The sequence below is a fragment of the Neoarius graeffei genome, chromosome 1 (genome assembly GCF_027579695.1).
Source record: "Neoarius graeffei isolate fNeoGra1 chromosome 1, fNeoGra1.pri, whole genome shotgun sequence".
In the NCBI taxonomy this organism is placed as follows: domain Eukaryota; kingdom Metazoa; phylum Chordata; class Actinopteri; order Siluriformes; family Ariidae; genus Neoarius; species Neoarius graeffei.
The window spans coordinates 78,352,956-78,380,034 of NC_083569.1; the positions used below are offsets into that span (position 1 = coordinate 78,352,956).

At 41.2% G+C, this 27,079-nt stretch overlaps 1 protein-coding gene across 4 annotated transcripts in view; it reads left to right on the forward strand.

The window, feature by feature from the left end:
* si:dkey-172j4.3 (diacylglycerol kinase eta) overlaps nt 1-27,079 on the forward strand; it is a 203,018-nt gene that overhangs the window by 145,148 nt on the left and 30,791 nt on the right. For all 4 annotated transcript variants that reach the window (XM_060930951.1, XM_060931009.1, XM_060931094.1 and 1 more), the window contains 13 exons: nt 7,417-7,527; nt 7,610-7,690; nt 9,717-9,821; nt 11,030-11,162; nt 11,336-11,442; nt 11,537-11,662; nt 13,787-13,889; nt 21,326-21,485; nt 21,695-21,803; nt 21,891-22,030; nt 22,653-22,737; nt 26,322-26,407; nt 26,862-26,961. In XM_060930951.1, coding sequence (XP_060786934.1) covers nt 7,417-7,527; nt 7,610-7,690; nt 9,717-9,821; nt 11,030-11,162; nt 11,336-11,442; nt 11,537-11,662; nt 13,787-13,889; nt 21,326-21,485; nt 21,695-21,803; nt 21,891-22,030; nt 22,653-22,737; nt 26,322-26,407; nt 26,862-26,961 — 1,446 coding nt within the window. The remainder of the gene's footprint in view (nt 1-7,416; nt 7,528-7,609; nt 7,691-9,716; nt 9,822-11,029; nt 11,163-11,335; nt 11,443-11,536; nt 11,663-13,786; nt 13,890-21,325; nt 21,486-21,694; nt 21,804-21,890; nt 22,031-22,652; nt 22,738-26,321; nt 26,408-26,861; nt 26,962-27,079) is intronic.

Genomic DNA, 27,079 nt, shown 5'->3' on the forward strand with positions numbered 1-27,079 from the left:
GTGGAATGCTGCTGTGCTCAGGTCAGTCAACCCTCTCTGCAGTTGCGAAAAGCACAGAAAGTACACTTCATCAAACATTGCATACCAAGGTCAAGCAAAACTCTTATCACACAATCCAAGCGATCAAAATAAAGTCATACCGACCAGACAGGTGCAAAGATTTCAGCTCGGTACATTCCTGCACTGAAAAAAAAAAACCCAAAAACTTATTTTTTAATCCTGTGAATAATAAAGATAAACCATTATTTGTCATATGTACACGAGAACCCAGCGAAATTCCTCCTCTGCATTTAACCCATCTGAAGCAGTGAACACACATGCACACATTTGAGCAAGGAGCACACACACATTACATACTGTACAGCAGTGGGGGGTTAGGTTCCTTGCTCAAGGGCACTTTAGCCATGCACACAAAGGAAGGGGAAAGTGCTGTTCATTCACTCCCCCCACATTTTTCCTGCCAGGGAATCAAACCGGCGACATTTTGGACCCAAGGCTGCTTCTCTAACCTTTAGGCCATGGCTGCCCCGTATAATAACATTACATTATATTATGCTATGTTACAGGCATTTAGCAGACACTCTTATCCAGAGCGACGTACAACATACCCGGAGCAGCCTGGGGAGCAGTTGGGGGTTAGGTTCCTTGCTCAAGGGTGTTTCAGCCATTCCTGCTAGTCCAGGGAATCGAACCAGCAACCTTTTGGGCCCAAGACTGCTTCTCTAACCTTTAGGCCATGGCTGCTCCGTATAATACATTATATTATGTTACAGGCATTTAGCGGACACTCTTATCCAAAGCGACGTACAACATACCCAGAGCAGGCTGGGGAGCAGTTGGGGGTTAGGTTCCTTGCTCAAGGGCACTTCAGCCATTCCTGCTGGTTCAGGGAATCAAACTGGTGACCTTTTGGTTCTCTAACCATTAGGCCATGGCTTCCCCTATATAATAAGAATCCAGTATGCAGTTCGGTCCAAGAACTGTAGCAGGACTAGGATCTCCAGCACTGTTTTGTTGTAGTATAGACCTGAAAACGGGACTGTTTCTGCAATGTTTCAGGTATATTTTTATGACCTCTTCATCAGTCTTTGATATTTGGCAATGTAAAGACATACATTCTGATATATAGATCAGTCCACACCTAATACACAGTCATAGGTTTTTTTTCATTGTTGAAATATAACGTGTTTCTTATGCTCTTTGTCCCACCCTTTCCCTTGTCCACTGATTAAATAACTGACAACTGTATTTGCAGGCAGCTCATTGGTGTTACCATGGTAACTGACAGATAAGAGTGATATAGATTTATCAGCGCATGATCCTTAGATGATTGGTTTGTGGTGATTGTGTAGGGAACCTTGATCAGGAGAGGTGTGACACTCGATCAACAGCATTCAACAGAATATATGAACGATTAGTATAGTGTATGTACATGATGGACAAATCCACCAAAAAGGGAAATGAATCAGGTGTCTGTCTGGGACATATTACAGTACTTACTTCCAGTAGTGTAGGTTTAGTTGTAAATTTGGGATTGGGGTGGTGGGGAAGAGGCACACCCACAGCACCTCAGTCACTGTTTAAACAAATAGGAAATGACCTGTTCAGTATTACAAGGAATGACATGTTTGTTCCAATGTTCTGTTGCCCTTAGTAATTACAAGTAATTCAATTGGCAAAATATTCTTACAGTGAACACAAATTACTATCATTATGTTTTACACAGGGGCGGCACGGTGGTGTAGTGGTTAACGCTGTCGCCTCACAGCAAGAAGGTCCGGGTTCGAGCCCCAGGGCCGGCGAGGGCCTTTCTGTGTGGAGTTTGCATGTTCTCCCCGTGTCCGCGTGGGTTTCCTCCGGGTGCTCCGGTTTCCCCCACAGTCCAAAGACATGCAGGTTAGGTTAACTGGTGACTCTAAATTGACCGTAGGTGTGAATGGTTGTCTGTGTCTATGTGTCAGCCCTGTGATGACCTGGCGACTTGTCCAGGGTGTACCCCGCCTTTCGCCCACAGTCAGCCGGGATAGGCTCCAGCTTGCCTGTGACCCTGCAGAACAGGATAAAGCGGCTAGAGATAATGAGATGAGATGAATGAGATGTTTTACACAACTGTGCCACATCTCCTGTAGTACCTAAGCAGAGGCTATTAACATCTCAGCCGAGTTAATCCATTTTTGCAAGGAAAACCTGTTTGCTAAGCTAGCTTACTAGCAGTTGAGTGCAGGCAAAAACATGCAAATCTGAACCAAAAGGAAATAACATGTTTAACTTTTAACATTATATATACAGTACTGTGCAAAAGCCTCAGGCACCCTTTTTTTCCATACAAACTTTGTTATAGATTTCTGTTTTATGACTTGTACATTATCGAGTCAGTACAAAAACATGTTAAAGTTCAAACGTTCATTTTCCAGCACAAAATTAAATGTTGCAGGAAAAAAAGTTTGTATCTGAGCAGCACATTACATAAGAGAGCACTTTTCAGATTAAAAAAGAAAACATAATGAAGGCTGCTGGGTTTTGGTGCAAAATGAAGAAGCGAGTGTGACAAAGTGTCCAGAAGAACTGTGGCTGGTTCTGTAAGATGCTCACTAAAACCTACAGCTCACTTCCTTATAAAACTGCACTCACTGTACCTGAGACTACCATTTTTTTTTTAAGCAAAGAGTCGTCACACCAAATTGACTTTGTTTCATTTATTATGGCTTACTGCTTACTGTTTATGGTATTTTTTTCATGTTGAAACATTTAATTTCATTATTTTTTAGCCATTTTTGGTCTGCAACATTTCTTTACATGTGCCTAAGACTTTTGCACAGTGCTGTATGATTTACAGGGTTAGTCAAACTGATGTTAACGCTAATGGATTATTTTTCTCCTGAATGTGTGATACGCCGTGACCGCTGCTGGTGTAATTGGGCCCTACTTTTTTGACACCCCAACAAAGATGTCAGACGTCTACTTACAGATGGTGCAGCAGTACGCCATTGATGAACTTCCACTACAGATCCGATTGTCATTTTGGCCAATTGGTGTTTCCAACAGGATGGCGCACCACTGCATTTTGGCCGTACTGTTCGTGCTTATCTCGACCACACATTTCCATGTCGATGGATAGGTCATGGTGGACCATTGCCGTGGCCTCCACACTCCCCTGATTTGATGTCCTGTGATTTCTGGTTATGGGGTATGGTGAAGGGGTATGGGGCGTGTATAGCAGGAAAGTTAATCATATCAATGACCTCAAGGACAGAATAAGGACTGTGGTATCATCTATTCGCCGCGAAATGTGTGTCCAGGCTTTAAATGGTACTGTTGCTCGTTGGTCTTTGTGTGTTGAATACAATGGTGAACAGGTTGAGACCGTCCTGTAAATCATCTTACACATATGATGTATGTTTTGTGAATAAATGGTTTCTACCATTTAAGTGTTAACATAATTTTGACTAACCCTGTGTGTGTGTGTGTATGTCTCTCATCTCATCTCATTATCTCTAGCTGCTTTATCCTTCTACAGGGTCGCAGGCAAGCTGGAGCCTATCCCAGCTGACTACGGGCGAAAGGCGGGGTACACCCTGGACAAGTCGCCAGGTCATCACAGGGCCGACACATAGACACAGACAACCATTCACACTCGCATTCACACCTACGCTCAATTTAGAGTCACCAGTTAACCTAACCTGCATGTCTTTGGACTGTGGGGGAAACCGGAGCACCCGGAGGAAACCCACGCGGACACGGGGAGAACATGCAAACTCCGCACAGAAAGGCCCTCGCCGGCCCCGGGGCTCGAACCCAGGACCTTCTTGCTGTGAGGCGACAGCGCTAACCACTACACGACCGTGCCGCCCCGTGTGTGTATGTGTGTGTGTGTGTATATATATATAGACACACACACACACACACACACACACACACACACACAGGGGCGGCACGGTGGTGTAGTGGTTAGCGCTGTCGCCTCACAGCAAGAAGGTCCGGGTTCGAGCCCCGTGGCCGGCGAGGGCCTTTCTGTGCGGAGTTTGCATGTTCTCCCCGTGTCCGCGTGGGTTTCCTCCGGGTGCTCCGGTTTCCCCCACAGTCCAAAGACATGCAGGTTAGGTTAACTGGTGACTCTAAATTGACCGTAGGTGTGAATGCGAGTGTGAATGGTTGTCTGTGTCTATGTGTCGGCCCTGTGATGACCTGGCGACTTGTCCAGGGTGTACCCCGCCTTTCGCCCGTAGTCAGCTGGGATAGGCTCCAGCTTGCCTGCGACCCTGTAGAACAGGATAAAGCAGCTAGAGATAATGAGATATGTGTATGTGTGGTGCTTGAAAGTTTGTGAACCCTTTAGAATTTTCTATAGTTCTGCATAAATATGACCTAAAACATCATCAGATTTTCACACAAGTCCTAAAAGTAGATAAAGGGAACCCAGTTAAACAAATGAGACAAAAATATTATACTTGGTCATTTATTTATTGAGGAAAATGATCCAATATTACATATCTGTGAGTGGCAAAAGTATGTGAACCTCTAGGATTAGCAGTTAATTTGAAGGTGAAATTAGAGTCAGGTGTTTTCAATCAATGGGATGACAATCAGGTGTGAGTGGGCACCCTGTTGTATTTAAAGAACAGGGATCTATCAAAGTCTGATCTTCACAACATATGTTTGTGGAAGTGTATCATGGCACGAACAAAGGAGATTTCTGAGGACCTCGGAAAAAGTGTTGTTGATGCTCATCCGGCTGGAAAAGGATACAAAACCATCTCTAAAGAGTTTGGACTCCACCAATCCAGAGTCAGACAGATTGTGTACAAATGGAGGAAATTCAAGACCATTGTTCCCCTCCCCAGGAGTGGTCGACCAACAAAGATCACGCCAAGAGCAAGGCGTGTAATAGTCGGCGAGGTCACAAAGGACCCCAGGGTAACTTCTAAGCAACTGAAGGCCTCTCTCACATTTGGCTAATGTTCATGTTCATGACTCCACTATCAGGAGAACACTGAACAACAATGGTGTGCATGGCAGGGTTGCAAGGAGAAAGCCACTGCTCTCCAAAAAGAACATTGCTGCTCGTCTGCAGTTTGCTAAAGATCATGCAGTCAAGCCAGAAGGCTATTGGAAAAATGTTTTGTGGACGGATGAGATCAAAACAGAACTTTTTGGTTTAAACGAGAAGCGTTATGTTTGGAGAAAGGAAAACGCTGCATTCCAGCATAAGAATCTTATCCCATCTGTGAAACATGGTGGTGGTAGTATCATGGTTTGGGCCTGTTTTGCTGCATCTGGGCCAGGACGGCTTGCCATCATTGATGGAACAATGAATTCCGAATTATACCAACGAATTCTAAAGGAAAATGTCAGGACATCTGTCCATGAGCTGAATCTCAAGAGAAGGTGGGTCATGCAGCAAGACAACGACCCTAAGCACACAAGTCATTCTACCAAAGAATGGTTAAAGAAGAATAAAGTTAATGTTTTGGAATGGCCAAGTCAAAGTCCTGACCTTAATCCAATCGAAATGTTGCGGAAGGACCTGAAGCGAGCAGTTCATGTGAGGAAACCCACCAACATCCCAGAGTTGAAGCTGTTCTGTACGGAGGAATGGGCTAAAATTCCTCCAAGCCGGTGTGCAGGACTGATCAACAGTTACCGGAAATGTTTAGTTGCAGTTATTGCTGCACAAGGGGGTCACACCAGATACTGAAAGCAAAGGTTCACATACTTTTGCCACTCACAAATATGTAATACTGGATCATTTTCCTCAATAAATAAATGACCAAGTATAATATTTTTTGTCTCATTTGTTTAACTGCGTTCTCTTTATCTACTTTTAGGACATGTGTGAAAATCTGATGATGTTTTAGGTCATATTTATGCAGAACTATAGAAAATTCTAAAGGGTTCACAAACTTTCAAGCACCACTGTAGATTTCAAAAATAGATTTTAGCTAAACGTACATCATTTAAAGCAAAAAGATATGTTTAACAGATGCGTAATGATTAGTCCTGGCTGCAGGAACATGGTTGTTATAATGTTTTGTTTCTTAGCACTTTACTGCCTTTGAGTTGATTTCCTGTGTGAGCTGTGCTTCGAGAGCATAATTATGTCTTTATGACTTTTTTTTTGTCTCTAGGTCTGTCATTTTCTCTTGCTCATTGTCCTCTCTATCACTTTCACGCTTGTGAATCTTATGATAAAAGATGAATAAAAAGCTGAAAGCTAAAGCTTCACACTGACTCTTGCTTCCTGGAACAATTGCTCATACCCATGTTCTGTGCATTTCCAAGGAAGTCCCGCTAGCTCAGATTAACTGCAACGGTTTAACAATCTACTCACATGTTCACCGTGACAGCAGACGACGGTGACGCCTTCATCTTTTCTGTTACACTCACCCCCACAAACACATGTAGAGACCAAATTAAAATTTCAAACGTGCGCCACTGAGATCCTTCATTACCCAGGACTATAGAAAGCAATGAAACACAATTGGAAGGAATAAAATTTGTTGGATTTTATATTTCAGGACCGTGAAGGACATTGTGGATCAGAGGAAACATAGAGAGGAGGATGCGAAGGAGGGGGACATGTTTGAAAGAATGAAAATAGGGGAGAGAGATGGGAATGAGGACACAGACGGAGAGGGCAAAGAGGACAGAGGAGGAAGTGTAAAGATTACAGGAGTTTAGTGCGTCACTCAGGACTCTGAGTCATCATCTGACGTCATATAGTGTGTGTGTGTGTCTCAGTTTATGCATTCTGTCTAATATACACTGCCAATCAAAAGTTAAACACGTTATGTTAACTCTTTTAAAAGAGGAGTCGGTCTAATAGAAAGCCATGTTATTTTAGGCGTCCTGAAACTGATCTACCAATGAGACAGGATTAAGTGTGTTGTGTTGTGTTGTATTGTGTTTTGTCCATGGGTACACATTTTATGAGATGCCTTATTCAAATGAAAACAGAGACGTTGCTCCTCCAACAGTGAGATGCTGCAAAATAAAAGAGCTTGTGCCTGCTCTGTCACAGATACACAGTCAGACAGGTTATAATTTTCCTTCGAGAATGCTGCCTTAATAACTGCTGTATTGAAATGAAGTTGTGACATGCTTCATTAAGAATTTTGTTCCCTTCTGACAGTGAAAGTTTCGCACAGCCACAGGAATGATGCTTGGGGACTTGAGGCATGTTCTTTCACTTTACATTTAAGTGTGATTTGGGATAATTATATCGAAGTTAGCACCTGTCAGATCATAGTGTCTGCACTCGGAATGTAATTTCCCATCTGTCCTGCTGGAGAATCTGAATAAGCTATGCCTTTAAGGCATGTTACATTATTTGGACATTCCTCACACAGTTTCACATGCAATACCCACATAGGTTAGTCTCTCACCGTGAACTTTCTCTTTCTTTCCCTTGCCCTGTAGAAGAGTGTGAAGGAGGGCATCCTCTTAAAGCAGACCAGCTCCTTTCAGAGATGGAAGAGGAGGTACTTCAAACTAAGAGGCAGGACTCTTTACTATGCCAAGGACTCAAAGGTAATAGCGGAAATAACTCTTATCTTAATGGAGCTCTAAAGGTTGTCTGACATTGTCCAGTAACTTCCTTGTTTTGTTGCAGTCCCTTATCTTTGATGAAGTTGACCTTTCTGATGCCAGCGTGGCAGAGACAAGCACCAAGAACATAAACAACAGCTTTACAGTGAGTACACACAGCTTTACAATATGCACACTTTGTTACAGACAATATGCACAGCTTTACAGTGAGTACGCTCAATTTTACAGAAAGTAAACACAGACAATATACATAGCTTTACGCTGAGTACGCACAACTTTACAATGTGCACACATTGTTACAGACTATATCAACAGCATGAGCAGAGTACACACAGATGTGTACACAGCTTTACAGAGTACACACAGATGTGTACACAGCCCTACAGTGTCTGTACACAGCTCTACAGTCAGTGTACACATCGCTTTAGTGAGTGTGCCCAGCTTTACAGTGAGTGTGCCGCTTTACAGCGAGTGTGCACAGCTTTACAGCGAGTGTGCACAGCTTTACAGTGAGTGTGCACAGCTTTACAGCAAGTGTGCACAACTTTACAGTGAGTCTACAGGTTTACAGCAAGTGTGCACAGCTTTACAGTGAGTCTACAGCTTTACAGTGAGTGTGCAGCTTTACAACGAGTGTACACAGCTTTACAGTGAGTCTACAGTTTTACAGTGAGTGTGCATACAGCTTTACAGCAAGTGTGCTTTACAGCGAGTGTGCGCAGCTGTAGAGTGTGCACAGCTTTACAGCGAGTGTACAGCTTTACAGTAAGTACGCACAGCTTTACAGTAAGTGTACAGCTTTACAGTGAGTCTATAGCTTTACAGCTAGTGTGCACAGCTTTACAGCAAGTGTGCACAGCTTTACAGTGAGTGTACAGCTTTACAGTGAGTCTATAGCTTTACAGCAAGTGTGCACAGCTTTACAGTGAGTGTACAGCTTTACAGTGACTCTACAGCTTTACAGCAAGTGTGCACAGCTTTACAGCAAGTGTGCACAGCTTTACAGTGAGTGTACAGCTTTACAGTGAGTCTATAGCTTTACAGCTAGTGTGCACAGCTTTACAGCAAGTGTGCACAGCTTTACAGCAAGTGTGCACAGCTTTACAGTGAGTGTACAGCTTTACAGTGAGTCTACAGCTTTACAGCAAGTGTGTACAGCTTTACAGCAAGTGTGCACAGCTTTACAGTGAGTGTACAGCTTTACAGTGAGTCTACAGCTTTACAGCAAGTGTGTACAGCTTTACAGCAAGTGTGCACAGCTTTACAGTGAGTGTGCAGCTTTACAGTGAGTCTATAGCTTTACAGCAAGTGTGCACAGCTTTACAGCAAGTGTGCACAGCTTTACAGTGAGTGTACAGCTTTACAGTGAGTCTATAGCTTTACAGCAAGTGTGCACAGCTTTACAGTGAGTGTACAGCTTTACAGTGAGTCTATAGCTTTACAGCAAGTGTGCACAGCTTTACAGTGAGTGTGCAGCTTTACAGTGAGTATATAGATTTATGGTGAGTGTGCAGCTTTACAGTGCAGTCAACTCTATTCACTCACTCATGTGTACTTATTCAGTCCCTCCATTTTTATTTATTTATTTATTTATTTTTACTGCTTTGTTCTTCAGTCAGCTTTAGCAGCTGGACCATCAATTACTTGACAGAATGCTGACGGAGAGCACTGAGGAAGTTGTTGACTTCACATTTGAATTTCTGCCTATCACTTATAGTCACAATTTCTTCAGGCAGGCTATTCCACAGCTGTACTGTTGACGGGAGGAAGGACCTTTGGTGGGAAGTTGTAGATGAGGCAACATCCTTAGGATCCAGTGTTGATGAGTGCTGTGCCATTGACTGGCGGGTCACTCGATTGACCTCCTTGTGTCTTGGGAGAAGGCTCCTTAGTAGAGTAGGAGCATCTCCATAGTACATCCTGTGGAGAAGGGTTAGGGCTCCAACATTCCTTCTTTGTTCCAGAGGCTGTAATTGTTTAGCATGTAGAACATCTTGAGGGAGATTGATTGATTATTTTCATGGCCCTTCTTTGAATTTAACTTACTTACAGTCATGCACTGACTCGCCTTCGCTGACTCACCCTGACTTGCTTTCACATCCACTTTCAACTATTTACTTTCGCTTCTCTTGCATGCTCCCTTTCACCTGTTCACCTTAACCCGTTTTCAGGTGATCACTCCTTTCCGTAAGTTGATGCTATGTGCGGAGAGCAGGAAAGAGATGGAGGATTGGATCAGCGCTCTGAAGTCCGTACAGAAATGGGAGACATATGAGGTCAGTGTTTGACCTTTGACCTTGTTAACAGATTAAGGCTACATCCACACGACAACGGCAACGAGATTTTTTTTTTTTAAATATCGCGTCCACATGGGCAACGGATCAGTAAAATATCAGGTTCATATGGCAACGCAACGCTTGCTGAAAACGATGCAATACACATGCCACACCTCTACGTGCGCTGTAAGACGGTCCCATCGGAGACACCAGAACAATAGAAGTAGACGCATGCGCATAACTGCGCATGCGCACAGTGACTATCCCTGTCACACGCACACACTTTCTCACTCCCTATCCTATGGACATAGTCCCTTTAAATCACGTGCTCGTTTTTTGAATGGAGATGCGGAAAGAGGAATGAACGGGGGTAGACGGAGAGAGAGAGAGGAATGAACGGGGGTAGATGGAAGCCGGTACGCCAACATTCTGATATCCTCCAGAATTCTTTAATGGTCCGGAATAAATTGAATGCTACACGTTGATGGATTACTTTGTTCTTCTACGCCCTTTTTGAGGAATGTATTGTCGGACTTAAACCAACATCTGAAGAGGTGAGATCGCTCCTTTTTTTTCCCTATTTTTGCTGGCAGGATTGACTCTGCCCTAAGGGATATTCTCTCACTCTCTCTCTCTCACTCACTCACTCTCACTTTGCACTATTACACAATAAATATTCACAGTGAAAATATTTTGTAAGCACGTTTCATGAACCAAGTTATAGGATTTGTTGACGACTCGCATCGAGTTCGTTACACTTCTACCCAGCGTGAAGCACTGACAGTCATGTGGTTGTGACATCATCGTAAACAAATCCGTTCTACTCATCCAGACGACTTCGCAACAGCACCGTTGCCAGATTTTTCCACTCTGGAACCCGTTCTCAAAAGATTTCGTTTTGGGGCACCCAAAACGCCGGTGCCGTGTGGACACCAGGCCGAAACGATAAACAATTTTATCAGATTCACCTGAATCCGTTGCCGTGTGGACAGGGCCTAAGAGGTGATGAACTCTGCTTTCTGTTGGTGGTGTTAGAGTGTCAGAAGTGCAGCATTTGTATTTCAGAATGAGTGAATTTCTGTCACTGTGGTAGGTACACTGGCTTTGCTTACATCCAGATATATAGGTGTGATGTGTTTTTATCACAGATGATGTGACTGTACATGAGTGTGTGGGGTGAAGTGTATGTTGTGTGTGTGTGATCTCAGGCCAGTCAGTTTAATATGGAACACTTCTCCGGGATGCATAATTGGTATGCATGCTCTCATGCTCGCCCTACATTCTGTAACGTCTGCCGGGAGGCGCTGCCTGGAGTCACCTCTCACGGCTTGTCCTGTGAAGGTAAACACGCAAACTAATATTCAGCCAACAGCACAAACAGCAACACAAAACAACCACGCTCCTGCCACTGTGTTCTCTTTATCTAGTTGATTGACACATCCTTGTATGTTGTATGTTCTCTGCATCTTTCGTTCTATGTAACCTCTCACTATCCCATTCTTTGTTTGTTACAGTGTGCAAGTTTAAAGCTCATAAACGCTGTGCTGTCCGATCCACCAACAACTGTAAGTGGACCACTCTGGCATCCATAGGAAATGACATCATTGAGGATGAAGATGGGGTGAGTTTATATCTTCGAATAGACGTATGTTTTTGTTCGTGCAATTATGCATTTGCTGGTGAATAAATGAGAACTGCTGTGTGTGTGTGTCTAGGTGTCCATGCCTCACCAGTGGCTGGAGGGGAACCTGCCAGTCAGCGCCAAGTGTGTGGTGTGCGATCGGACATGCGGCAGTGTGCGAAGGCTGCAGGACTGGCGCTGTCTCTGGTGCAAAGCCATCGTACGTGTTCTGGACTTTGACTTAATACTTAACAATTATTAGTGAATATCGGTGAATAATAACTGAGAGGAAGTCAATGTTAATTTTCACCGATATTTCCTGAGCCTGAGGCGGATAATTGTTCTAGTATAAATACACAGGTGATTATTTAAAAAATATATATTAAAAAAATTATTTGCATTATTTTTTCATGGTCCATTTTTATATCAAATCCTGCGCTCTGATTGGCTGGCGACCCCAGTTATGGACCCCGGTTACAGACCTCTTGCGACTTGCTCGTTCACAACAGCAACAAACATAGTAGCATTTTTTGTCAACATTTATCTTTTTTTTTAATAATATTTATTTATGAGATTATTAAAAATCTTATAAATTTTTGCCAGCATTTCTCAGGAGAATAGCATTAATTTTACAGCATGGATGGCGATAACGACAGTGTTCACAGCGAAAGTGAGTTTTACTACCCTGAGGAAGAAGAAATAAAAGAAAACATTTCAGGAGAAAGCTAAAAACCTCTAATTTGCTAACGCCGAGCAAAAACATGGCTGAATCCTGAATGACTCAATTTTGTATAAATAGGGGACTACACAGGCGGCAAAATGTAGCTTTTTTTTTTCCTGCCATGGAAGTGCACTTGTATACCGAGGAGGAAGCCATTTGCATTACAGCCGTGAATGAGGATTCAAAATGGCGGCTCGGCTCGGTTTTCCCTTTCGGGCGCTCTCGTTTTCTGTTAGAATTTGGTAAAGAAAAAAATAAATGTTATTTACCAGCTTAAGGTCGGTCCGTATGGTGAAATACCGTGACCTCGGCCTTAAATACTGACCTCGGCCCAGAGGGCCTCGCTCAGTACTTTCAAGACCTCGGTCACGGTATTTCACGATACGGACCTCCCAGCTGGGAAATAACATACATGTATTTCAAACTTCAAAAGCGGCATGCAAATGTAATAAAGGTCCGATGCAGACTTGTCACTTATCTACGCCGAGCAGATAAAATACTTTGTTTTAAAATAGATAAAATAAATCACAGTTCCACCTGACCTTTGAATAGTTTTCGACCAAACTTCGTAGCATCTTTAGTTCTTTTAGGAACAGCATTTTTTTTTTATCATTTGTAATTCTTCTTCACTTACCAATTCGCCAAGTCGCTCAAGGTGATTATCGAGCAATAGTCCGAATTTCTCGACCAATCAGCATGCTCGATTTCCTATAATCACCTCTGTATTTATACTCCATAACATTAATGAAGACTGGAACTCACACACTCGTGCGCATCACTAGGTGATATGAAAATATCATATTAATATTGTGCTAAATAGTATAATAATTAGTAGTTATTGCCCGTGAACCTAATTTCCTCTGAATGGCCCAGTGGAGAGTTGAGTGAACACACGTGATACATATTTTACTGTGTTCTGTCAAAATGACGTAAATTGCTCCCCGTGTCTCCTTAGTGACGTAGACTCGGCCCTAGCGGAAGGCTCTGGCGAGAAGTGTTGATTGTGAGGTCCCGTACAATCGAAACTCTGAGGCGAGTCGGAGAGGGGATTCCCCGCCGAGGCTGCACGCAGTGTGTTAGCGTGAGCATGTAGCCCATGGGAAATGAATAATGTGTTGGATTAGCACTAATCCTATGTTTTGGAAAATTAAAAATGTTGTCTTGGGCCCCTCTGGGGTGTCACCAATCCATGTGCAAAGTCTGGAGTACGTGCGTTGAGCCGTGTCGATTTGCACTAAGGAACAGACAGAGAGACAGAGACGGAGAGACAGACAGCCTTCCTTTAGGAGTATAGATATAATAATACGCTTAAAATTGTGGACCTGCATTTTTGTAACAAATTTGCTATATAGTTTGTTTTAATAATAAAATGATCATAAATATTTGTATTTTTTCACTCAGTTTTTATCAACATCAGAATCGGATCACTTGAACCGAGGGTAATACTAAAGCTGTACACCAAATTTCATCAAAATCCGTTCACTACTTTTTTGAGTTATGTTTGGAACAGACAAACAAAAAAACGGAGGCGAAAACATGACCGACTCCAACAAAGTTGGCAGAGGTAATATATATGTGTGTGTGTGTGTTTGTGTGTGTGTGTGTGTGTGTGTGTGTGTGTAGGTACACAGTAGCTGTAAGGAGCAGTTGGGGAAGGTGTGTCCGCTGGGTCAGTGTAAAGTGTCCATCATTCCTCCCACGGCTCTCAACAGCATTGATTCCGATGGTAAGAGTTACCAGACAGCTGTATCAGCACCACATGTGTTTCCATCCAGAACAGAAACCCTGCAGAACCTGAACCCTAAATCCAATAAAACTGTAGGTTTTTTTTTTTAGTTCATTTAACATTTTCATCTTTGTGTTCATAAGCCAGTATCTCACTGGGCTGCGACAGCTTGCGACAAATTGCGAACGTCATTCGTGAGAGAGTTTCAAAAGTGTCTTGAAACATTGGCGGGGCTTCTCAATCTCCTCGCACGAGTCGCAAAGTATCGCTCCTTCATTGCTGAAATTTTGAACATGTTCAAAAAATTTGTGCAACAAAATTTCTCTCAAAATAGCCGCAAATGCGTCGCTGGTGTCGCAAAGCTGTCGCGAACCCTTCTCAAGTCAGTTTCCTCAAGGCTTCCTCTACTTCCCTGCCTGCCAAGGGAGAGCCGGGCTGCGACAGCCTGCGACTAGGTGGAGGCACAACAATTATGTTAAAATATGTGAATATCAATTCAGTGTGATTCCAAGTGAAAATTGTCGCTAATTCGCATATTTTATCGCAATTGTTGTGTCTCCAACTAGTCGCAGGCTGTCACAGCCCAGTGAGATACTACCCTTAGTGGTAATGCTTAGCAATATCATGTCACATGAAAGAAACTGTTACAGAGCATGGCGGTGAAGGCTCGAATGCTTCGGTACCTTTTTCCAGACGGCAGGAGGGTGAAGAGATTGTGTGAGGGGCGTGTGGGGTTGGCCACGATGTTGGTAGCTTTCCAGATGGAGCGTGTAGTGTAAGTGTCCTTGATGGAGGGAAGAGTGACTCCAGTGATCATCTCAGCTGTCCTCACTATCCTCACTGAACAACTCTTGACATACTATAGTCTCACAAATTCTTTTTATGTACAAACTAGAGTATCTTCCTTTTATCTCAGTGATGGTATTACTGATGGAAATGGAGCCTCAAAATGGAGCCTCCTTGTCATGTTGGCAAGCGTCCACAGATGAGTATAAATAACTGTTGGAGGGAATTTCAGAGCCACGAAAATCAAAAACCACCTTTTAGCTTTACACCGGTCATTTGTAACAGTTCTTACCTTTCAGACCCTCCATCCATTGTACTAGTCACCACACAATGCTTCATTAAAATGCATGAATTAAAGAAAAGTCCACCAATTAATGGTTAGAGACTTGTCAGATTTTGCCATAGTGCATAATGTATGGAGTAAAGGCTGCTTAGTTCTTTTTAGCTCGTCTTGCCATAAAGCCAACATAAAGCTGTTGCCATGGCGTGGCGTTCATCGTCCATTTGTCCGTCCGTCATCCACAATTCAGTTAAATCGTATCTCCTCCATCAGTTCTCCACAGATTTCCATTCTGATTGTTTTGTTTAAAAGAACTCATCATGCCACACAAAACTTGGTCATTGTTTTGTCAAATTTTTTGCTAACGAGTTTGTAATCAGGCCAAATTAACGAGTTTTCCAGGCCTCTCACTAGAATTGTATCTCATTTCTCATCTGATTCCAGTTTTGATCGATGTTTTGGGTAGATCTTTCCTCAGGGAACAAAACTTGGTCGCTTGTTTGTTGATTTTCCTGTTGTAAACAATTTGTTTACAACTTAGCAACATGATATCTGAGCTAACGGGTAAGCTGGCAGAACTATCAGAAAGACAATCAGATAAACAAGCATCACCACAACCTCCTGAGACTGGCAATAGGCAATCACCAACAACAGCAGTGGATGTAACCCCAAGCCCCTCTGTATCTCCTTCACCCCCCAGACTCCGTTTTCCTGAGAAAATGGAGAGACTTGTCTTTAAGCCGAGTGTCTTTGGCAAGCCCAAGAGGACACTCAAATCAAGTACCGTACACAGAGCTGTCTCATGGTCAGGCCTTGTGTACCCCAAAATCTCTAATGATATATCCAACTGCCACAGCACCCAAGAAACAGAGGGCACCACCTCCCCCTGTGACTACAGATAAGACTCAAGGACCATGTGCACAGCTACAGTTCACCAGCAGCAGTGAAGACCTTCATGTTGGAACGAACTGATATAATCTGGGTCCAGATGGTAGTTTTGAAAATAAGCTGGGACCCACGACGTACTTTTCTATTCCTGTGCTAACACGAAGGAGAGGTGTTCTTATTCATCCTATCAATGGAGTAAACTCGTCAAATCTCCTTCCAGTTCCAAAACAACCACAGAACGCTTCTGTGGAAATTATCCCCACATTCACTGTAAAACTAGCTCTTCAGAATGTAAGATCACTTAATAAGCCTTTTTTAATTAATGACTTCATCGGTACACACAAACTGGATTCTATGCTTCTTACTGAAACTTGGCTTGAACAATCAAGTAGCTCTATTACTCTTATTGAAGCAACTCCCCCACTCTTTGATTTCATGAGTGTTGGAAGAGCCAATAAACGGGGAGGAGGAATAGCAAATATATACAAGGCATGTTTTCAGTACGAACAGACAACTCTTGGTGATTTTACATCTTTTGAATACCTAAGTGCAATCCTAAAATGTTCTTCTAACATATTAGTGTTGACTATTTACAGACCACCAAGACTTTCTGCACCACTGTTCCTAGAGGAGTTTGGGGAACTGTTGTCAAATATTTGTTTAGAATTTGACAATCTTATTATTTCTGGGGATTTTAATTTCCATGTTGATAATCCAGATAACACATATGCAAATGAATTTCTTACACTGATTGATGCCTTCAACCTAACACAACATGTACAAGGGCCAACACGCTCCCATGGCCACACCCTCGACCTTGTCATCACTAAGGGTCTTAATGTATCTACTAGTGTCATGGACCTGGGTATATCTGATCATTTCTGTGTTTTCTTTGATGTTTCCATTTCCCCTCACTTTCAAAACAAGTCTGTGACTATAAAAAAGAGGGTAATTACCAATGGCACAGCAGCTCTTTTTGAGCAGCCACTCTCAGAACTCCCATGTCAATCTTCAGATTGTGCAGATGATCTAATGGAAATTTTTAATTCAAGAATGAATCATATTATGGATGCTATTGCTCCTTTTAAAACCAAAAGAGTCATAGACAAAGGAAAAGCACCCTGGAAACTAAATCCAACAGTTAAAATGTTAAAGAGGGAATGTAGAAAGTCTGAAAGAAAATGGCGTAAATCTACACTCCAGATTCATTATCAAATCTACAAAGGGATGTTATGTAAATACAACTTAGAAATTTCTAAAGCAAGACAGTCTTTTTTTGCTGACATTATTAATAGGAATATCAACAATGCCCGTGTGCTATTTTCTACAGTTGAAAAGCTAACAAACCCATCAAAACAAATGCCTTCTGAATTTCTCTCAGTTAATACATGCAACGACTTTGCATCTTTTTTCAAAGGAAAGATTGATAAAATACGTATGAATATAGCCACACAGGTGCAAACACTTCAAAATCTGGAACCATTGGATAACGAGAGAGGGGGTCGTAATACAATGTCAACATTTAGTTTAATTGATGTTGAGACTCTGAGAAAAACAGTACAAAGTCTCAGCTCCTCCACATCTGAACTGGACATTTTACCTACAGTCTTTTTCAAATCTGTTCTTCACCTAATATCAGACGAGGTACTTCAGATTATCAACACCTCCTTACGAACTGGCATGTTTCCCTCATCTCTGAAAAAAGCGGTTGTAAAACCCCTACTGAAAAAGAATAACCTGGATGTCTCAGTACTCAACAACTACAGGTCCATATCCAATTTGCCTTTCGTTGGTAAAATAATTGAAAAAATTGTTTTTAATCAATTAACTGCCTTCCTGACATTAAACGGATGTTTTGATAAGTTTCAGTCAGGTTTTCGTGCCAATCATAGCACTGAAACAGCTCTTACTAAAGTCATGAATGACCTACGTCTTAATTCTGATGCTGGTAAAACATCAGTCTTGGTGCTTTTAGACTTAAGTGCTGCATTTGACACGGTAGATCATTCCATACTGTTACATCGACTGGAGCATTGGGTTGGATTTACTGGTATAGTAATCAACTGGTTAAAATCTTACCTACAACAAAGATTTTTTTATGTGGCCATTGGAGGCCACAGTTCATCACCAGTGTCCTTGAACTGTGGGGTTCCCCAGGGCTCAATCCTGGGACCATTACTATTCAACCTTTATATGCTCCCACTTGGACAAATTGTTAAGAATAACTCAATAAAGTTCCATAGCTATGCAGATGACACTCAGCTTTACTTAGCTATGTCACCTAATGACTATGCCCCTCTTGAGTCTCTTCATAGATGCACTGACCAAATTAACAAATGGATGTCTCACAATTTTCTTCAGCTGAACGCAGATAAAACTGAAGCAATTATATTTGGCAAAAAGGAGGAAAGGCTTAGGATTGCCACTGTTCTTGAAACTAAGGGGCTTAAAGCAAAGGATACTGTCAAAAACCTTGGTGTCCTTATTGACAGCGAACTTAACTTCAACAGTCATATGAAAGTGGTAAAAAAGTCTGCATTCTATCACCTAAAAAACATTTCTAAACTCAGGGGTCTCATGTCAAAACATGATCTAGAAAAACTTATTCATGCTTTCATCTCCAGTAGGGCTGATTTACTGCAATAGCCTTTTCACAGGTCTTCCAAAAAAGACCATCAAAGAGCTTCAACTAATCCAAAATGGAGCAGCAAGGGTTCTTACAAGAACAAAAAGGGTAGTTCATATCACTCCAATCCTAAGGTCTCTGCACTGGCTCCCAGTGAGCTATAGAATTGACTTTAAAGCACTACTTCTTCTATTTAAAACATTAAATGGGATGGGACCAGGCTACCTACTGGATATGTTTCAATTATATGCACCAACTAGGTCTCTAAGATCACAAGAGAAAAACTTGCTAGTAATACCAGCTGTCAAAACGAAGTGTGGTGAAGCAGCCTTTAGTTGCTATGCTGCTAAGCTTTGGAACCAACTTCCAGATGAGATCAAAAATGCTCCTACTGTTGTTAGTTTTAAATCCAGGCTCAAGACAAAGCTGTTTTCAGATGCTTTCACTTGATTAATTTTTACCTAAGTAATTAATTTCCTTTAACATAATTTCTTTTAATTTTGATTTTAATGATTTTACTTTATTTTAATTTCTTTTTAATCTTGGATTTTAATGATTTTACTTTAATTCTTTATTAACTTTATTTCATTTTATTATTTTATTTCTACTATTGTTTAATTCTTATTATTTTTCTTCCCCAATTATTTTATGTAATTTTATTTTCTATTGTTTACTGTTCTGCTTTTACTTCTGTAAAGCACATTGAACTGCCACTGTGTATGAAATGTGCTATATAAATAAACTTGCCTTGCCTTGCCTTTGTTTATTTTCAGTTAAATTGTATCTCCTCCCTCCCTCAGTTTTCAATGGATTTCAGATCAGGTTGTTTCGTTTGAAAGAACTAGTCCTTCTGTACAACACTTGGTCATTGTATTGTCAATTTTTTGCTAACAAATTCGTAACTAGGTCAACTTAACACAATTTCTTCTGACTAGAATTGTATCTCCTCTCTCGTTTATCATGTGAATTCAGTTGTGATCAATGTTTTGGGTAGATTTTCCATTGGGGAATAAAACTTGGTTGCTTGTTTGTTGATTTTCCTGTTGGAAACAATTAGTCGTGGAGGTTGGTCCTCTCTCACATTGTCACATTTCAGTTCTGTTTGAAGTTTTGGGAGTCATGGTTGTTCTGATGGTAGGCCAGATGAGCAACTACGTCCTTGACGTTCTGGTTAACATGTTGTCATTGGGGCCTGTATCTGATTATATCTATATAATACTGGACCGTTAAGAATGAAACCTTGGACCCTTGAGGATGACATTTCGTTCATCTGTATACTGTGCATATGGATGGATGGACAATAAAGTTGAGTTACTGATGGGTGAAATGGATGATTTTAGGATTTTTGTGGCTTTGAAAAATGAGCTCTGAGAGGGTTGTTTTGTCTTGTTACTCTAAAATCAAATACTATTCCTGTAATATATAATAAATAGGATTTTTAACACTATAGGATATAAGATTTAGGAATTTTCAACTTTACCCACAGAACCAAATGAAACATCAAGATAATAATAATAACAACAACAGGATTCTTTGACTATAATCCCAAACTAAGTAGATGTACAGCATATAGAAAGTGTGATTGTGTGTTTCCAGTGGATTTCTATGGAGTTTACACTTCACTTCTGTGTACAACTGAAAAAATGTTTGATGGCAAACCTGGGCTGTAGGACTTGAGTTCAATTTTTGAGTCTGGTCTCGAGGTGTTTTCGGTATTGGATTTCTCTTGGATTTATTGACTTCAGTAAATTTGGTTTTGAATGAAAGTTTGTCACAAACGTAGACTAATCGTTGGTGCGATTCACAAAAGACGCTAATTACATGGTCTTCACTTGATCTCAACTAGTCCTGGTCTTGGAATTGTGGACTTGACAGTGGCAGTATTGACCGCAGCCTAATGTCAAACACGATATGACACAAGGACTCATCTTTTACAAGCCTCTAGCACAGCTAGTGTGGATTGAAACCCTTCTAAAAGAAAGGGTTTTTAAAAAAACAGCTCATCTGAAAAATATCCAGTGTATTTGCCAGAATATATTGAATATTTGCTTTTCCTGACAGGGCCATGGTTGGTGAAATTTATGCTTTATTTTTTCTTCCTCGGCTGATTCCTCGAGTAGCGCGAGCCAAAAAAAGCCAGTAACCCTCTCCAAGGCTGCCTCAAAACCAAACATGCCAAGACTCCTAAGTTAGTCACACAGAACACTTTCAAGAAAATATCTGCTTGTTTTGTAGGTCACTAGATAACTTTCAGTTAATTTAGCCCCTCGGCACAAAACTTCATCTCATCTCATTATCTCTATCCGCTTTATCCTGTTCTACAGGGTTGCAGGCAAGCTGGAGCCTATCCCAGCTGACTACGGGTGAAAGGCAGGGTACACCCTGGACAAGTCACCAGGTCATCACAGGGCTGACACATAGACACAGACAACCATTCACACTCACATTCACACCTACGCTCAATTTAGAGTCACCAGTTAACCTAACCTGCATGTCTTTGGACTGTGGGGGAAACCCACGCGGACACGGGGAGAACATGCAAACTCCACACAGAAAGGCCCTCGCCGGCCACGGGGCTCGAACCCGGACCTTCTTGCTGTGAGGCGACAGCGCTAACTACTACACCACCGTGCCGCCCCCACAAAACTTCAAAATAACATTATTTTTTTAACCATTGTATGTTTTTATAAATCCGTTGTAATCCGTGATTCTCTTGTGTTTCTTCCAATGTGTGCAGATTATATATGATACTAGTTAGTTTGGACACACAAGACTGAATATATATCATTCACTGATTTTAAAACATGTAATAAAGGTAATAATAAAGGTCATGCACCTCTCTCCGTCTCTCTGCAGGTTTCTGGAAAGCCACAAGTCCGTCCTGCTCCAGTCCTCTGCTGGTGTTGGTGAACAGTAAGAGTGGTGATAACCAGGGAGTGAAGTTCCTCCGCAAGTTCAAACAGCTGCTCAACCCTGCACAGGTCTTTGACCTCATGAATGGAGGACCACAGCTGGGGTAAAAATGACTACATATTTCATTTTTAATGACACAGAAACACATTCAGAACGTTAAAATGTTCTACCGTTATACAGCCTGTGTACTGACTCCTAACATCTGATTTATGCTACTGAATGTGTTTAAAATTTCATTATATTGTATGTAAATGAGTCAGGCTTTGAGCTGTATTTGTGTATGTTGATGGTGGTGTGTGTGTGTGTGTGTAGACTACGCCTATTCCAGAAGTTTGTGACATTCCGTATCTTGGTATGTGGGGGTGATGGCAGTGTCGGTTGGGTTTTGTCTGAACTGGATAAACTGGGACTGCACAAGCAGGTTTGAAATAATAAGCAAGTAATTATGTGACAATAAAAAGAAAAGAATCCTTCTTGTAAACTCAAAATGTGTGTGTGTGTTTTACAGTGTCAGTTGGGTGTGCTTCCACTGGGCACAGGAAATGACCTGGCGCGGGTGCTGGGTTGGGGGGGTTTGTGTGATGATGATGCGCAGCTGCTTCAGATCCTGGAAAAACTGGAGAGAGCTACTACCAAGATGTTGGACAGGTAAAAAACACACACACAAAAACAAAAAAAACTACTACTACATAAACTTCGAATGGCTTTGTTTAGCTTCAAATTCATTGCCCAATTTCTTTGCCAATTTAAATAGGAAAGATTTCCAGCAACCTGAACATGGAGAAATAACAAAATCAATTTCCCCGCAGTCAGATTTAAATCACATTTGTATGAGGTTTTAAATTTGATTGATTCAAATTGAATTGCTGGGCTTGTGTCTGTCACACTAGTCATATTTAATTTCTTTTTTTTTAATGTAATTTCTGCCTTCTGAATGGAAGAAACGTGTGATGCAGAAGTGGCCTTGCTTTCTTTCTTTGTTTAAAAATGTCTTTTTTGGAGATGTTTTCTGCACTCAATATGTTCATAAGCGTGTCAGGATATGTACAAAGATACTTCACTGAAACATCTCCATATTGGTGGCTAAATAATAAATAGCTGACTCTCACCTGTACTGCACTACTTAGTGTGTGTTAATGTGCATCATTACTACGGTATATGCAGTCATTCCTTGCTATATGAACATGTTTAGACTAATTTCAGTCAGTGTTACTGAATTCATTACACTTTGGCACTGTTTGAGCTCTTCCCATGTGTGTGTTGTTATCAGATGGAGTATAATGACGTATGAAGTTCCCACCAAATCTGCACCTGTTATTGTTAAAGAGGACGATCCGCTGGACTCTCCACTCCAGGTGCAAGCCTGCTTTCTCAAGGGTTCAATGCATAATGCATCTATTTGTGTGTGTGTATGTATAGACACACACACACACACACACACACACATAGTTGTGGTCAGAAGTTTACATACAGTGACATGAATGTCATCTTGGATATGACCGTCATGGCAATATTTGGGCTTTCAATGATTTCCCTGAACTACTGTTTTTCTGTGGCAGAACGATTGTACAGCATGCATCTTTAAAAAAAAAAAAAAACCTAGACTTCGGTGCACAAATTTTTTGGGGGGGTTTTCTGAAATCAACACAGGGTCAAAAATATACATCCAGCACACCTAATATTTGGGTAAAATGTCTCTTCACAAGATTCACCTTGACCAATTTTTTTTTGTTTACCCTGAACAAGCTTCTGGCAGAATTCAATTAAATTTGTTTTTTTTTTTCTTGGCATGGACTCAACTTATAAGCACGGTCCATATTAAATAGGGTTTAAGTTAGGGCTTGTTTTAAGCTTAATGTTAGCCTGCTTTATCCTCCACGACTAGCTCTGATGCATGTTTGGGTTCATTGTCCTGTTGTGACTCCCAATCATGTTAAAGTTTCCAGTGGTTTGAGGTTATGCTGAAGAATTCTGAGGTAGTCCTCCTTCATTATTCCACCCACTTTGTGCAATGAACCAGTTCCACTGGCAGCAAAACAGCCCCAGAGCATGATGATTTGACCACCACCACCAGCTGGTACAGTGTCCCTCTGTACATGGTGGTCATTGTGGCCAAGCAACTCAATCTTTGTCTCATGTGATCATACAGCTATCCTCCAGAAGGCTTTTTCTTTGTCCATGTGGTCAGCTGCAAACTTTAGTTAAGCTTGAAGGTGTCAATTTTGGAGCAGGGGGTTATTTCTTGGATATCAGCCTCTTAGTCCATGGTGATCTGAACTGTAGACCGTGATCCATCAGCTTCCAGTTCATGGCAGGGCTGTACCATGGTGGTTCCCAGGTTGTTCCTGACCATCCAAACCAATTTCCTTTCAGCTGAGGGTGACAGTTTGGATTTTCTTGAAGCAAAGTGGCTTGGCAAAGCGACTACACCTCACAATAACTTACATACAATTGTTTGAACTGATCTTGGAACTTGCAGTTGTTTAGAAATGGCTCTCAGAGACATCCTAGAGTTGTGTACATCTGCGATCCTCTTTCTCAGATCTGCAATGGGCTCCTTGGACTTTCCCATTGTATTGTGTGTTGGTCAATCCAATGAGTGCTGTAAACAAACCCTTTTTATGAAGGCACAGAGAAGCTACCAGCTGTAGTCAATCATAATCGCTAACAGGAAGTTAAGAGACCTTGACCTTGACAAGATAAGAGACATTTTGGAAGTCTCAGCACCTCTGAATTAATATTATAAGTGAGTGTATGTACATTTCTGACCACGTATGTATAATTTTGATCCTATGTTGATTTCAGAAAACCCAAAAAAAATTAAAACTTCTCCACCAAATTCATGTTTTTTTTCTGTGAAAGAAATATGTTGTACAATCAGTTTAGAGAAATCACTGAAAGCCCAATATTGTCCATTCATCAATTATCTGTAGCCGTGTATCCTGTTCCCAATATTGTCATGACGTTCATATCCAAGATGACATTCGTGTCATTGTATGTAAACTTCTGACCACAACTGTGTGTGTGCGCGCGCATATATAATATATGTGTGTGTGTGTGTGAGAAATGGGTGTGTGTGTGTGTGTGTATGGGTGTGTGTGTGTGTATATATATATATATATATATATATATATATATATGTGTGTGTATATATATATATATATATATATATATATATATATATATATATATATATATACACACACACACACACACACTGTCTGTCTGTTTGTCTTTCTATCAACAACCCCAATTCCATAAAAGTTGGGACACTGTAAATAAAAACAGAATGTGAAGATTTGCAAATCATGGAAAGCCTATATTTCATTGAAAACAGTACAAAGACAACATATCAAATGTTGAAACTGAGAAAGGTTATTGTTTTTTGAAAAATATTAGCTCATTTTGAATTTGATGTCAGCAACACATTTCAGAAAGGTTGTGACAGGGGCATGTTATCCACTGTGTTGCAGTAACTCTGTTTTTAACAAGACTCTGTAAACGTTTGGGAACTGAGGTGACCGATTGCTGTAGTTTTGAAAGAGAAATGTTGCCCCATTCTTGCCTAATATAGGATTTCAGTTGCTCAACAGTTCAGGGTCTCCTTTGTCGTATTTTGTGCCAAATAATGCGCCAAATGTTTTAAATAGGAGACAAGTCTGGACTGCAGGCAGACCAGTTTAGCACCCAGACTCTTTTACTGCGGAGCCATGCAGTTTTAATATGTGCAGAAACCGGTTTGGCATTGTCTTGCTGAACGAAGGAAGGTCTTCTCTGAAAAAGATTTTGTCTGGATGGCAGCATATTGCTCTGAAATGTGTTTTTATCATTCAGCATTAATGATGCCTTCCCAGATGTACAAGCTACCCATGTCATGTGCACTAACGCACCCTCATGCCATAACAGACGCTGGTTTTTGAACCATGCACTGATAATAAGCCGGATGCTCCCTATCCTCTTTAGCCTGGAGGACGTGGTGTCCATGATTTTCTAAAAAGAATTTCTACTTTTGATTCATCAGACCTCGGGACAATTTTCCACTTCACCTCAGTCCATCGTAAAAGAGCTCGGGTCCAGAGAAGGTGGCGGTGTTTCTGGATATTGTTTATATCTGGTTTTAACTTGCTTTTGTGGATGCAGTAATGAACTGTTTTCACAGACGATGGTTTTCTGAAGTGTTTCTGAACCCATACAGTGATTTCCACCACAGACACGTGTCCACTTTTAATGCAGTGTCTCCTGAGGGCCTGAAGATCACAGGCATCCACTGTCAGTTTTCAGCCTTGTATCTTGCATACAGAGATTTCTCCAGATTCTCTGAATATTTTAATGATATTATGTACCAGAGATGATGTGATCCCCAAATTATTTAAAATTTTACATTGAGGAACGTTATTCTTAAATTGTTGCACTGTTTGCCCACGCAGTCTTTCACAGAGCAGTGAACCCCTCCCCATCTTTACTTCTGAGAGACTCCGCCTCTCTGGGATGCTCTTTTTATACCCAATCATGTTACTGACCTGTTGACAATTAAACAAATTAGGGTTTGGGTTTTTTTTTTTTTTTTTTGGGGGGGGGGGGGTTCAGCATTACACAACTTTTTCAGTCTTTTGTTGCTCCTGTCCCAACTTTCTTGAAAGGTGTTGCTGGCATCAAATTCAAAATGAGCATATATTTTTCAAAAAACAATAACCTTTCTCAGTTTCAACACTTGATATGTTGTCTTTACTATTTTCAAAGAAATATCGGGTTTCCATGATTCACAAATCTTCACATTCTGTTTTTATTTATGTTTTACCCAGTGTCCCAACTTTTTTGGAATTGGGGTTGTCTGTCTGTCTAAATGTTCTGATGAAATACACCTTTGACAGCTCTGTCACATTCAACTCTTGTGTGCTTTAATTGTGTTTATTTATTTATTTGTTTGTTTTTGCTCCAGATTACTCATTATGCTGACTCTGTCGCCTCTCATCTGACCAAAATCTTGGACTCAGATAAACACAGTGATGTCATATCCTCTGCGAAGTGAGTGCATCTGTGTGTCACATCAGAATTTACCTTTCAGGCACATTCACTCTTGGTGAAGGAACATAATGAGCAGCAGTTAATCAAGTTCTTCTGCAGTCATGGGATGTGTGACACTTTTACTTTAGTCACCTCCAGACGTCATTCTCTGATGTTAGCAGTAATGAGTTTGTCCTGCTGGCCATGTGCACAGTCTCCATTGTCTTAGATGAGGAATGAATAGCGTTCCATATCACTGGCTAATCGCATACTCTAGTTATCTGCAGGTCTGGTGTTATTCCATTATCAGAGGATGTACGTACATGTGAATGTTTTGATCAGATTGTTGCCAAATCTTCTTTTTTGTAGTTGTAAGATAATTTTGACATTATGGTCTCCAATACTGTGAAGTCTGTCTTCCTACATTTCTTACTTAACAGCACTAAAATTGATTATTCCTGGTGTGTGTGTGTAGGTTTTTGTGTGGGACGGTCAATGAGTTTGTAGCTGAGGTTGGAAAAGCCTATGAGAAAGCCACTGAAAACAAGGAGGAGGCTGATGCTATGGCTAAAAAGGTGTGTGTATGTGTTTGTATGTGTGGGAGGGAGATGTTGGGGTGGATTTGAAGTGGATGTGTGTAGGGGTGGTTAAACAGTGTGTTATGTGAAGGTTGTATAAGTGACGGTGTAATCG